General features: G+C 38.6%; 1 protein-coding gene across 3 annotated transcripts in view; it reads right to left on the minus strand.

The window, feature by feature from the left end:
- Positions 1–14,410, minus strand: part of atp8b2 (ATPase phospholipid transporting 8B2) — a 64,743-nt gene that overhangs the window by 42,596 nt on the left and 7,737 nt on the right. For 2 of the 3 annotated variants that reach the window (XM_079836880.1, XM_079836881.1), the window contains exon 1: positions 10,413–10,972. The exons of the other annotated variant lie outside the window; for it this stretch is intronic. In XM_079836880.1, coding sequence (XP_079693006.1) covers positions 10,413–10,539 — 127 coding nt within the window. In that variant the 5' untranslated portion in view covers positions 10,540–10,972. Of the gene's footprint in view, positions 1–10,412; positions 10,973–14,410 lie in introns of those variants that run through there. 3 annotated transcript variants of the gene reach the window in all.

Raw genomic sequence — 14,410 nt, forward strand, 5'->3', positions numbered from 1 at the left:
CGTCGACTAATTAACAGCGTCGACGCAGTCGATTGTATCGACCAATCGCGACAGGCCTAGCTGAAATATCTAAAATAAAAAATAAAAAAAGTCTGATGAAAGATAAAATTTAAAGTAGACATTACAAAAGTGTCCAATGTCCCTGGAATGTTAATAAAAATGCAGTTTAAGAACATTTCAGGGACCTCATACTAACCTTTTTATAACGTTATATTAACCAAACTGGTCATGCTTTTCTTTCATGCAATGTTACAACTCAACACTCCTAGAATATTGATAAAAAATAAGTTAAAAGAATGTTGAAGGAACATTATGCTAACCTTAAAATAATGTTCCACTCATTAAGGAAACTGGAAATTTTCATGTTTTTACAACATTTTAAATCACTGTTCACACATCCGAAATAGAACATTTGAAAAACGTTCCTATAATATACAGTTACAAGAAAAAGTATGTTAACCGCATGCAGAATCTGAATCATAAAAAAGGTGTTATTTTTTATTTAGTGCTGTCCTGAATAAGATATTTTACATAAAAAAGTTTATATATAGTCCACAAGACAAAAAAAATAGCCAAATTTATTAAAATGACCCATTCAAAAGTTTATGAACCATTGATTCTCAAAATCTGAAGGATATTTCTGAAGAACATTGGGCAGTTTAACTGCTCAGGACAAACAATGGACTCAAGAACAACCATCACAAAACACAAAAACAGCCATGGATCACCCAGGTAACGACACACAGTATTGAGAATCAATGGTTCATAAACGTTTGAACGGGGTTATTTTAATAAATCCAGCCTTGTGGACTATATGACAAAACATTTTTAAAGTAAAATATCTATCTAAATAGGACAGTACTAAATTAAAAAATAATTAAAATTTTCACAGATTCTGCAAGCGGTTCACATACTTTTTCTTGCAACTGTATCTGTTTACTGCAACTGTATTTGTATCTGCAACTGTATTTGTTAGCAGGGTCGAAACAAATTTTGCTAATGTCCCTCATCTGAATCTTCTGAAATCCTTAAAAAGAAATGAAATAGAAATAGAACATTTTAAAGTTGTGAATGTGTGTGATTGTGTGTTCCATGGACAACAATCAACACGCAAAATGCACTTTATGTTTGCTGAGGGAAAGGTCAGTTCTTCTGTGTGAAAAGAAGTTCATTGATCATTACCACAGCTATAAAAGTCACACACTCAAATATATCATCGAATGACAATGGCATACAGTAATTTTCAGTTCCTCATGAGACAAACTATATGGTCAGAGGGTCGTGTCAATGCTAAACACCAACTTCCATCAAGTGAGACTGAGCTGTGGTTGCTAAGTCAAGTGCAAATCAACAAGAAGAATGAACCAATGGCTAACTGCAGTGTCTGTGACATTAATTTCTGCATGATGAGGCTGAAAACGGGACTACCTGTGACAGAATAGACTGCGGTTATTCATATAGTCATAATAAACCGGTTGTTTTCACTTCTGTTGAAAGCGAGACTCACAGTTTCAGAAGCTCACATTAAGCTCTTAACACCTGTTTCCAGCCAGACTGAGATATACAATACAAAAACACAGTAGTGTGTAGTAAACAATCATACCAGTTTGTTTCTGAGAAAAGCCCTTTTTCTTTTTCTCTCCTATTTTTGACAGAAACTGTATGTGGGGACATGGAAATGTCTTTGTCGTATTCACTTCACTATGCATCTGATATACATCCTGTGCTCACAGCTGCACAGTTTTTTTGTGCTAGGTAATGGCCACTCCATGTGACAGATTGTCTGTATGTGAGAGACAGAAAGTGTGTGTGTGTGTGTGTGTGTGTCATCACATCATATTATCCATGGGTGACTTAGTGGAGGAGACATGTTCCTTGCTCTAGTGTGCTAAAAAGATCATAGACCATCATGAATTACCAAACGGTCTAGTTTTTGCTGGCTAGAGCTGACAGACCAAGGCAGTGTTGAGCAAAACATCTCCATCAAACCTCTCATCTCAAGACAAAAGGCACTGAAACTCTTATCTCACATCTCTTCTTCACTCTCAACAAAACCTTTTACTTTGATAGTTTGCAAGTAACTTGCAGATAAAGATACATCGAAGCATTTGGTTGGTCTGATTTCACCCTGTGCTGCTGTAATATAGATGAGAATCTTCTTTGAAAAAAAAAAAAAAAGACTGACCTCATTTACTCCCTGCTTGACAGCGAGAGAAAGAGGTCTGCTGAATGGCCGAGAGCTGCATCTGCATCATTTACTGTATGTTTGCATCAAAAGGTCAAACCCATAAACCCATGCATGCAAACAGATATAGCCAGTCTGTAGCCAGTTTCCTCCTGCACTGAGCCCCTCACACCTGCTCTGGTCCTCTGCTCAGTCACCAAGACTCTCAATGTCTGTGGTTTCCTGTGTTAAAACAACTCTGGCCGCTTTGTTTGCACTGCCCACATAGCCAACAACAGTAATATGCACACACATTAAAACAACCTTATGCTGCCACAAACACAAACAAAAAAATTATCTACACCGTCAGCAAAAGCTGCACATTTACCTTGTCACTGGGACAGTACCCTTAAAAGTACTCCTTTGTATTCAATATGTGTCTATATCTTGAAGCTAAATAGGTCAGGCTACTAATATGTAAGGGGTTAGTTCACCTTGCATGTCATTCCAAACCCATAAGACTTTGGTTCATCTTCGGAACACAAATGAAGATCTTTTTAATGAAATCTGAGAGCTTTCTGTCCCTCCATTGACAGCCTACGCAACTACCACTTTCAAGCCCCAAATATGTAGTTTGTTTGTTTGTTTATTAAATTTTTAACGCAATGTTAGCATCGGGGCTATTCACATGGCAAACACAAGGTCAGTATCACAATCCATACATTTTATTTCCACAGACAGGTAGTAAAGATATCATAAAAGTAATCCATGTGACTCCAGTGATTTAACTTCAGTTCTATGAAGCGACCTGAATGCTTTGTTTGCACAAAAAAAAATACACAATATAACACTTTATTAACAAAAATTAATCTCCAACGCAGTTTCACGAGAGCACCACGGCACCTATGTGCTGTGTCGAAGCGAGAGAAGACATTGTAGCGTGAACACATGTTGGAGATCATTTAGTAAATTAAGTGGTAAATGAATTTGTTTTGCACAAAGCTCTTGCGACGCTTTATAAAATTGAGCTTAAACCACTGGAGACATTTTTGGGTGAACGAACCCTTTTAAAGAGACTGAAAATTCTGTCATCATTTACTCATGCTGTACACCCTGTATGACTTTCATTGTTCCGTGGAGCACAAAAGAAGATATTTTGAAAAAAGTTTTTTTTTTGGTCCACACAATAAAAGTCAAAAGGTTCTGATGTTGCTTGGACCCCATGACATGACGGTGCGTAAATTATAAATTTTCATTTTTATGAACAATCCAAGTTCATAAATACCATTCCTATGGTCATGAAGGTCAATAATGCACCATGTGTACATATTAAAGGCCCATTCACACAAGGATGATAACTATAATGATAGCAATAACCATAGAGTTTTAATAATCGTTTAAATCGGGGATGGGCATTTTTGTCAACTTTTGAATAGCCTACTGACCTAAAAACGAGCTGGCGGGGAGTGTCCATCATGGCGGACACCAGGTTAGTGTGAGGAGACGGGGTGGTATGCAGAAAAACTGGGATGCAGAAAACTGTTGAGGAACATAGGTGAGTCGGCTGTGTATATCTATACATAGGCCCCTTCTTGTACTGATTGCATAGGCAATTTGAATGTGTTCCTCCTGAACTTTTTTAATAAAACATCATAAAATGTTCATCCATCCTGTCAATATATGTATTTTCATAATTCTGCACTCACATAGACATCAAACTTCAACTGCACGTTTCATGCCATGTAGACGTCAGTCACCAAGCACCAACTGAAACAGCAGCCACTTTTTAAAGTTCCTCCTGAACCAAAACAATGAGCTTATGCTGCAATCACGCCAATACTGTAATTCGGAAGGGATAGAAACCTGTAATGTAACCGAATGTATGCGAATGTATGCATTTAATTGACAACGCCGAAATGAATCTGCAGTAGTCAGGTGGTACCGGTCAGAGCTCTTTAAGTTGTTTATGTTCATTGTTATGTGTTTTGAGACATGAGGTAGTTTAACGCCATCTCACGTCTCGTGACGCTTTTCAAACTTTGCTGTGTCATGTGACTTGAAGAAGGCGTGGCTTTGGAGACGCTCTGAAGGGAGGGTGGGATCTCATGCTTTCAAGCTATCCACTCGGAGAAAAGCATTCCCTATCTTTAACTGTATTTTCATGATCAAAATAATTCATAAATGCATGCTTTCAAATCCATAGATTCACTTTATTGCGCCGTCTGCACTGTATGCTGTCTAACACTAACCAATCAGCCCTCAGATACAAAAATGCTGCGTTAACATAATCAGAAAATGTCACGTAACGATCCTCGTTTTCATGATCCATCACTGTTTAAAGCAGCAGACAACATAACTGCAGTGCATACTTATAATAAACAGAATTATAATGCGTGTTATTGCATTATTATTGGTGTGGATACTAATATAGTTATTGTTACACGCATCTTTACACTTATTCTTGCTGTGAACGGGCCTTAACACATTTATTTTCATCATTTATAAGTTTGATCTATTGCTTGTGAACATATTGTTTTCCATATGTCATGAGTTGGAGGTTTAGTCCTTATACTCAATGCTGTATTGCGTTAGCATGACGTCATCAAACTTAGATTCTAGTCAGAATATGAGTCTGAAACTGCTCCATTGGGCTGTGATTATGGGGCGTGTTTCAACCGAACCAGGAAAGAAAATGCCTCTGCACTCAATTGGATAGACCGACAACCAATCAGAGCAACGGAGTAAGTGACGTGTTGAGCGACGCATAGATGTCAACAGAAAAACTGCACGCACGCTGGAAGAAGTAAAAGGAGATGAGTGTAAACGATGTTGTAAAAATAATTTAAGGATACACGGAGTACTTACCAACACGATCATCATTTCTGAGAGAAATAGTAAAGGTGAATGCATATACAAACAAGTTATCTGTTTAGGATTAGAGCTCGACAATACAGCAAACAAATCGAATTGCTCTTTGGTGACGTGGATGATTACGTTACTGTAGATCATCTGTCCATCATCGTATAAAGCCCCCCACCTGACAATTTGATTGGTCCCAAACAGCTATGGTTCGAGCATAGTTGCTCCACAACGGATCAAGTCCAGACCGAACTTCCCGACCTCAAATGTTGTGGGCGGGGCTAAGTTCAGCTGGCATCCAGGCTAGTATTGAGTTAGTATTATTCAGTAAACTCTCTTGGTTATCAGGTCTCGCCATGACATAAGCTGTATACTCCAACAAATAAACATTATAAAATGGTATTTCATGATAATTTTTCTAAAAATGTATAGCATTTTGATGTCCACCATGGAATAACTCCAATTATAGAGTGTGAGCTATGGCAATATCATATACTAACAATAATAACTTTGAAGGGTGACTTAGCATTCATTAAATTCCCTACATCCTGCCTTTGAAAAAGAAAAAAATCTGTATCTGTCCTCTCAGCTGTCCGTACACTGTCTCGTTCCTTTCCCATCACTCCCTCATTCTGTCCTCATCCCCTATCTTTTAGCTTTCTCCCCTCTTCCTCAAGGTCACATCTTTCTTTTCCCTTGCACGTGGCTATCTGTTGTACTCTCTGCATCTCTGTTATCAGTCCTAATGGAAAACCACACTGCTGTTGCCAGAGTCTGAGAGTGCATTGCCTATTGGCTGCCGATGACATAATGGCTCTGGCAGTCGGAGGGTCTGGTTCCATCCGGACAGCACCTCAGCAAACTGGGCCATTAAGCACTTTTAACACAGCGCCCTTACTAATACTGCCAAGGACAAGCAAAAGACGCAGTGAAGCGCTGCTTGTGTGATGTTTCTCAAAAAACAGTCGTTGACAGAGAAGAAGCAGTTATTGCTGTGATTCAGCACAACTGCCAAGGACATCCGCTTTGCTAGCTCACAAATCTGTGCAAATTCAAACAGACCAGCAAGTTATGGATGTGCAATGTTGCAGTACATGTGTCTCGTGTAAGCTAGTGGTGCATAGATGGACTATTCTGAAAGTCATGGAAAGCTTCATTGACACTGTGATTGACATGATGCTCATTTTTACCAGTATTATTTTAGCATAATCGTTTTCACAAAACTGCTTCACTATAGTAGATACACACACTCACACTACCAGTCAAAAGTTTGGAATAATACTATTTTTTAAAATGTCTTCATTTGTTTTATGTTTTATTTAAATCTCTTATGCTCACCAAGGCTGCATTTATTTGATGGTAAATGCAGTAAAACAGTAACATTGTGAAATGTTATTACAATTTTAAAGCAAAGTAATTGTAAATTATTATTACAATTGTTTTCAATTTATAGCAAAGCTGAATTTTCAGCAGCCATTACTCCATGCCTATAAAATAACACAATCAATTCCTTCCAATCAAAAGGAATTTCAGTCAGGTCACAAAAACAGCACACATTTAATCAATGTGTCAAAGTAGCACTAAAGCACAATTGAAGTGCCCGTTGTCTCCACTATTTCAAAGCATTTGTCTTATTTAACGTCTAAAAGAGACAAGCCACAGGCTCAAATTAGCCTCATAGTGGGTGAGCTAATTGCTACTGTGCTCCAACCTTTTTGCACAGACAGCAGAGGAACGAGCCAAATACATGACTCCATCCTTAACAGAGGCAAAACACTCACTAATGCATTCATGTAAATGGTTGCATTTGTTGCCTAAAGAGTTGTTTGTATACTCTTTATTTACTTCTAAACATCTTCCTTAAAGGAGAAGGCCCTGTATTGTTCTGTATGTTGAGGGAATGTTGCACACTAATGCCAAAAACATATGCTGAGCCATCATGAGGCATTCATTCATCAGATAAAATATGCACATGACCTTCACATGAACCTTCACTTCATCTCAGTCTCTATGCATCATTTGCTTGCTTTTGCCCTCTCTCCTCTTCGCCATGTGCATTCAGATGCCCAGCTGGCAGGCTCGTCTATCCATACCGAAAAAAACACCCTCCATCTCGCGCCAACCTATTCCTTCTTACCTTCGCTGTACTGACCAAATCCATCCACCCAAACCACCAATATGACTGTCTATGAGTATGTTAGCAGACTCTCAGAGTAAAGGAATTACAGGGGTTCACATAAGGACAGGCTTAACACCCACTGACTGCAACTAAGAACATTTCACTCCATATAAATGCATTCAGTATGGCAAAAAAAGGCAAAAACACGTTTCTTGAAGGCTATTTTAGACGTGTGCATGTGTAAAAAATATATTAAGAACTTGGACAACTGCACTTATAACAAACCAGAGAAGTTTGTACTCAAACACACTGGAGAAAACACAGAATGTTTAGTCAAAATATACAAATAAATAAGGCATCAACAAACTGAGTTTTCAGTACATCATAAAAAATGAGTGTGTACTGTGTGCAAGTAAGTCTAGCTGATTGAAAGTATTTTACTGCAGAAGAAATATCATTTTAAGGATGTTTGTTTATTTTCCGTAGCATATGTAAATGAACAATGTACTCTTTCGCCATTTTCCCTGCACCAAGATATCACCCTTTAATTTGTCAGTGAAAGTCTGCTGAATGATGAAAACTGCAGACTTTCCACACTTCCAGGGCTTTTCCGCATTTTTGTCGGAACAACAGAGAATGCCATGATTCTCTGCTTTCTCTAGTCAATTTTCCACATTTCTAATGCAGAGACAGCCAAGTTTTATTAAAAGCCAATCTTGCTAGTTGTGAATTCCCTTTAAGCCTTTTATTCTCCAGGATATTACTCGCTATAATAAATATGCAATACATTCAGAGGTCACTTATACCTAACACTGCCATATAAAATACAGTTACATCCAATTTTATGGAATACATTATCTACAGAGATGACAAAAAGACATTTATCTCCCTTAAACCTTTAAATTCTACCTCTAATGGGAAGTAATGATGATCATGGCAATGTTAAATGCACTACAGAGATATGATAGTCATGCAGGAGATGATCACTGTTGTGTCAGAAAGAATAGACTGCTGGGAGACATTCACTTAACAAATCCAGTGTTCAGAAATCAACCACTGAAAAGGCCAGGAACAGGGTTACTGTAATTACTAAGGCAATAACTATTCTTACCCAAAGTGGAAAAGTCCACTACAAGACATTTCTTTATGCAGCTTTGGCTTGTCTACCGGATATTTCTTGGCCTTAAAAGGTCAACTTAAGGTTAGTTCCTATAAAGAGGGGTGGTGGTGGTGGTTGGGGGGGGGGGGGGGTTGTATAATGCCATTTCATGCATTCTGACTTATTTACAGTTAAAAAGTTGGATTCTCATGCTAAACATGGCCAACATTTCAAAAAAATGAGTTGGATGTATGAAGGAGTATTTCTGTTCCAAATACACTAAATTTCAAACAAGTTTTGGAAAGTTTTTTTCAAGTATGGCCATGTATGATGTCAAATTGGGTGGAATTCCTTGTATGAGCACTTCTCCCGGATGAACACATGCACCCGTCAACGAGCTTCAATCTGGTTCAAAATCAACAATGTCACAAAAGAAGTGTGTTTCTGGTTGTGAGGGAAAGATAACCTTGTTCAGCTTCCCAAATAACCCAGCGTTAAGGAAAGGATGCCATTTGTTTTTATGGAACAGCAATGAAGTTCTGCAAGTGTGTTTGTTTGTTCCCAGTCATGAGTTGAAACCGCAGGCTGTGAGAGAAAATAATGTGATAAAGCGATGTGTGAGTGTGTGTGTGTGTGTGTGTGTGTGTGTGTGTGTGTGTGTCAAAGGTGGGTGTTTCGGCTATTTTCGGAAAGAATCTGTACAGTGTATCTGTCTTTTATGAATATGATAAAACTAAAGGCTCTTCGGAGATATGAAGGATGCAATACTACTCTATAGGTACTCAAGATGAACATGAGGCTGGCGGAAACCCCCCCTAAATAACTGAAACAGGAACACATTGTCTAATCACATTTGGATTATTTGAAGATTGACAACAACTACAAATAAGACAGCAAAGGTGATTTTGTGGGCCTCTTCTTGATTTGAAATGAAACTGCTGATCTTGTATACCTGTTGTCTGTATGATTCATTCTGGGAGTTTTCAAATGGCGCTATCTTTCTAGCGACTGATAATGAGAGAGTCTATATTGGGACAAACACTGTGATATGGCATGACAGAAATCATAACATATCTTGTCATGAGAAAAGTCTGACATAAATTAACCAGAAACAAAGAGATGAGAAAATTCACAATCATTTCGAGCCTTCTGTACAGGTAAAAAAACAATGCGCCACAAACGACTCCACATACTAAACGGAAATGGCTCCACAAACATAGGTATAAAAATCCCCCAGACCTCAAAAAGGACATCAAGTCAAGAACTTAAAATCCCCAAACAAGCACCAATGCTTGTTCAGTTGTGGTCTACTTCACAGAATCTGAGAGGTCCAGCTCAACTCTAAACTACAACAACTAAATACATTTCACCATCCAGTTAGATAATTTCACTAACTAAAGTTTACCAAAACAGCTCTAACAATTACTACCTTTAGTGAAATATATACTGTGTTTGTTGCAAAAACAAATCAAATCAAATGTTGTTGACTGTGTTCATTACATAAATTAATTTAAATGAGAGGGAAAAAAAAAATTCAGACCACATGTTGATAAGCAGTTTACACACTCATTTAACATACTGTGAAATCAACTGCTATGATGAGGCATGGGGAAAAAATGCAGGTGAGAAAGATTCTAAGTCGAGTTAAGATATTAACTTTCAACGTAGAAATTAGGTTATGCAATCATCTCAATAACAAGCCCTTCTAAAGCCTGACTATACAGACTGTTTCCCATTTAAAATGGATTGAGATGCAGTAAATAGACTGCGATATTAGTGAGTGTTGACTGGGGAAAACATGATGGATATGATCACAAGGTCATGAGACATACAAGCACACAAACTTCCACACGCACACAGTGTTCACTGGATATTTGTGTGATTTTGTGAGACAATCATTAGGGTGAAATAATGAATGAATAAACACGCTTATGGGAGAAAACAAAGTCTTTTTATTTACATGACAGGGAAGTGTTCAAGGAGGATGAAACTGATAAAAAATAAGAATAAAAATAAATGTTACATTATTGATTGAAAGTTTAAATGACCTCTATTCCACTATGAATATCATATAGCTACTTTAGAATGATAATAAAATAAAATAAAAATCACCAGCTAGACTTCATTCAGATCGCCTGTGGTAAACAAATCACAACGCAAATCAAATGTACCTGCTCCGTTTCTTATTTTTGTCGTGTTGGTTAATCCCTCTTTCTTCCTCTTTAGAGGGAGAATGATTGGAAACCACTTCTCTGGGATGTCTTTCGGGATAGTCATGTTGTCCCACCGTTGTTTCATTTACATAGCTCTGCGCACACAGCAGTAGGACTTCACACCAGCGGAGCGACGGAGAAACGTGCGCGCGGCTGCTGCAGACCGGCGCCGAATGACGAGTGGTGAGTGGAAGACATCAAATTACAGACGCGGCGGTAAACTTCAGCTCGCTCCCTCTACCTTTTCATTTGCCGCAGAGTCATCTTACAATCGATTACACTTTCGCAAAAAAAAAAATATACGACTGTTATTGTACACGCAGTAACTTTCTGCGTTTCAGATATGCTTGTATAATATTTTTTTTTTCTTAAATGTTAGAGTCTAATCTATTACTATGGCTTAACATTCCTAAATAAGCAAACGTTAATTGACATAGAACTAAAAAACTCTAAAATATCGACTTTTGACTGGGCTGACGCAGACGACGACATAACACACTCTCACCAAAACACTGAGCGGCGCCACTAGAACTACGACGTTGTTTTTATATGACATAATCAGAAAGCCGATCTATTGGCCAAGGATGTGGCCAATAGGAACTCGCTGATGAGGTTGCCGGGGCAACTTACACTGCAGAGCTGTGAACGATGTAAGACACGATGAGCCAGCGAGCATACTGGCTCCTCTGGCAATGGAATATAAATACAGTAATACGATTCAGAGCCAAAATGGCTCCTGAAAAATAGGCAGTGTCATACCAAGGCAAAGAGGGGTTAAGAAGGGGTGGCACTGCGGAAGACATCTGGACCAGTCAGGTGTCTGTGCACGTGCCATGCCTGTGTATCTCAGAGTGTGTGGAGAGAGGGGGAGTCTCGTGCCAAGGAAGGAACCCTCCCAACTCACGTGTATGTGTTTAACTTTTGATGTTGTGCTGCACCACAGTGAAAATAAGATCCAAGCTTTGGTACAAAAGGCCTATCACTCTCATGGCTAACCATTCACACACAAAAAACAATGTTCATGCTATATCTGAAATTTGCCATGCCTCTTAAACTTACTAACTCTTTCATTAATTACTCACCCTCATGTCATTCCAAACCCATAAGACTTTCGTTCATCTTCGGAACACAAATTAATCTCTTTTTGATGAAATCTGAGAGCTTTATGACCTCTCCATAGACAGCGATGCAACTAACACTTGCTTTAAAAAGTTTATAAAGAGATCGAAAAACGAATCCATATGAAATAGACTTTTATTCAAATATAAACATTCATCAACTCACACCAGTTCAAGCATGTTCACTTGACGTGCAAGAACCAATGAGGTTCATTCTTGTGTAACGCAGCATGTTTGGGCTTCTGCAAGAACCAATGAGGTTCATTCTTGTGTTACACAGCACTTTGAGCTTCCGCAAGAACCAATGAGGTTCATTCTCGTGTTACACAGCATGTTTGAGCTTCCGCAAGAACCAATGAAGTTAATACTCGTGTTACGCAGCACGTTTGAGCTTCTGCAAGAACCAATGAGGTTCATTCTTGTGTTACGCAGCACATTTGAGCTTCTGCAAGAACCAATTAGGTTCATTCTTGTGTTACACAGCACTTTCGGGGGTGGGACTTGGGGGCTGAACATGCTGATTGGTTGAGCTAACGCAGCATTTTATTTCAACCGGCATTTTTAAAAGTCTTTTGCAAGGTTCGTTCTGCGTTCAGTAAATATCAGTCTTCTCTTTCTGTCCGATGGCGCGCGTTTGTCTCAGCAATCGCACGGCCAATGTCCGTAATAGCTGATAATAACATACGTTGTCTTATTTTAAATCTAGCTTTACGAGCGTCCAGCATACGCTTTAGTATCAGTGCTTGTCTCTTTTCCGCAGTTTTGTTAATGACCTCTTTAGTAAACCAATACATAACAAGCAAAAGCAGCGCTGCTTGCATCTCCTCAACACTTGTTATTGTTGCAGACAGTGTCGCGCAAAAATGATTACTGTCCGTCGCTGACTGGGAGGAGCAGCCGCGCGCAGTCCTACATCACCGGACTAATTTGCCTAATCTTTACGGTACTTTAGACCACGGTGGAAACGCAAACAGTAGCAGGTCTGGGGGAAAAAAAGTTCCTGTAACAAATTGTTCCGGGTAATTTCGGTGGAAACGCGGCTATAGACTACCATAGTAGGGGGAAAAAATACTATGGTAGTCAATGGTTGATCTAACTGCTTGGTTACAAACATTCTTCAAAATATCTTCTTTTGGGTTCAGCAGAAGAAAGAAACTTATACAGGTTTGGAACAACTTGAGGGTGAGTAAATGATGACAGAATTTTCATTTTTTGCTGAACTATCCCTTTAACTTCTTAACCCGCATCGGATCGTGGGCGGGGCGGTTGACGTGAGTGGGCGTGTGTGTACTTTTATTTACTTTTGTTTTATACAAAATATTCAATCAACTATCACAAACTGCATCATTTGAAAGCTAAAACACTCAAGATTCATGTTCTGAACTTGTTTTTGCAATAAATACACCAGAGAGGAAAGGGTTAAATGAAGCGCTAAAGGACCGTCCATGTAAACATTAGCATAATATTAGCGATACTCATCTTTCATCTCCTGTCGTTCAGATCAGATCGGACGAATCCAATAAACACCCGCATATATCTCTGTGTAAGAGTCCACTGTTCAAAATGCATCCCACTTTTTAGTCCAAAACAACGAAAAAATAGGGAAAAAACTAAAAATCCTCCGTTGTTTGCAAGAGAATTTTGAGTTAGCGTAATCAATCATGTCCATTTTCAATGAAATATCGATTCTATTCCGTGTCTGGCAAACTCCCCCTGCTAGAATAGTTTCACCCACGTGAAATGGTTCAACCCTCGTCTCTCTCCTTCAATCAGAGTCTCTCCTGGGATGCATCATATAGAGGAAGTGCCTTACAGGCTTGGTGAGCTGTCAATCATTGCGCCCATGGTTTTCGTTGGATAAAGGCACTCGGTGCCCAGCCAATGCCTTTCCAACAAAGGTTTGATTGATGGACTTAGTAACCAATCAAAAGGCATTATCTTGCGCAGTTTACGTAAGTAGGCTTTGGTGAATACTGTTTGTGCGCTGGCTGCTCTTACTGACACTTATTATCAGCTAAATGAGTTTTTTACACTTTGTAATCTCTGTAAATAGTTGCTTTAGTTTTTCAGTAACTGTTTATCCATTATAATTAGTAGTTTATTGCAGTTTATTGCAGATTTATTTGAATGAAAAACTACTCTTTACAATAGCAAATGTTCTGAAATAAATGGCCTTTTTGAAAGGACGCCTAGACTTTTCTTGACATAAAAGCTCACAGAAGCCACATTACTGAGAGAATCATCCTCATATTTGAATCATGACATGATTAGACATTCAGTTTTATATTTAAGTTATTTTCAGGCTCTTAACATTAAATTATAATATTTTTTTCCCTAAGTGAAAAAAAAAAAAAAAAGTGAGCCACTTACATGTATATTTACATGTATATTACTCTGTTCCCATATTACTTTGAGTTATTATGACTCTTGGGTAGCAATATTTCAAGTGTCTAGTTTAAAATAAGACCAGGTTTATGAATATAGACCATAGGGTTTAAGAGCTGCAGACATTTTCATTTGGGTATATCGTTTTCAAAGAATTCTCAAAAATGGGGCGCTTGTTTTGCTTCCGCAAGAACCAATGAGGTTCATTCTTGTGTTATGCAGCACGTTTGAGCTTCCGCAAGAACCAATGAGTTCCATCCTCGTTAGGGTTGGGAACCGAGAACCGGTTCTTATGCAGAACCGAAACTGATTTTTGAAAAATACCAGAACCGCGCGAAATTCCTAAGTTTCGGTTCCGAAAACGGTTCTGGTGCAATGTGTGTGCGAAGCGCTGGAAGCGTATCCTTTAATAGCGAGTGACAGCCAGTGTTGCCAAGTCCGTGGTTTTCCCGC

Source organism: Gobio gobio (genome assembly GCF_949357685.1).
Source record: "Gobio gobio genome assembly, chromosome: 15".
In the NCBI taxonomy this organism is placed as follows: Eukaryota; Metazoa; Chordata; class Actinopteri; order Cypriniformes; family Gobionidae; genus Gobio; species Gobio gobio.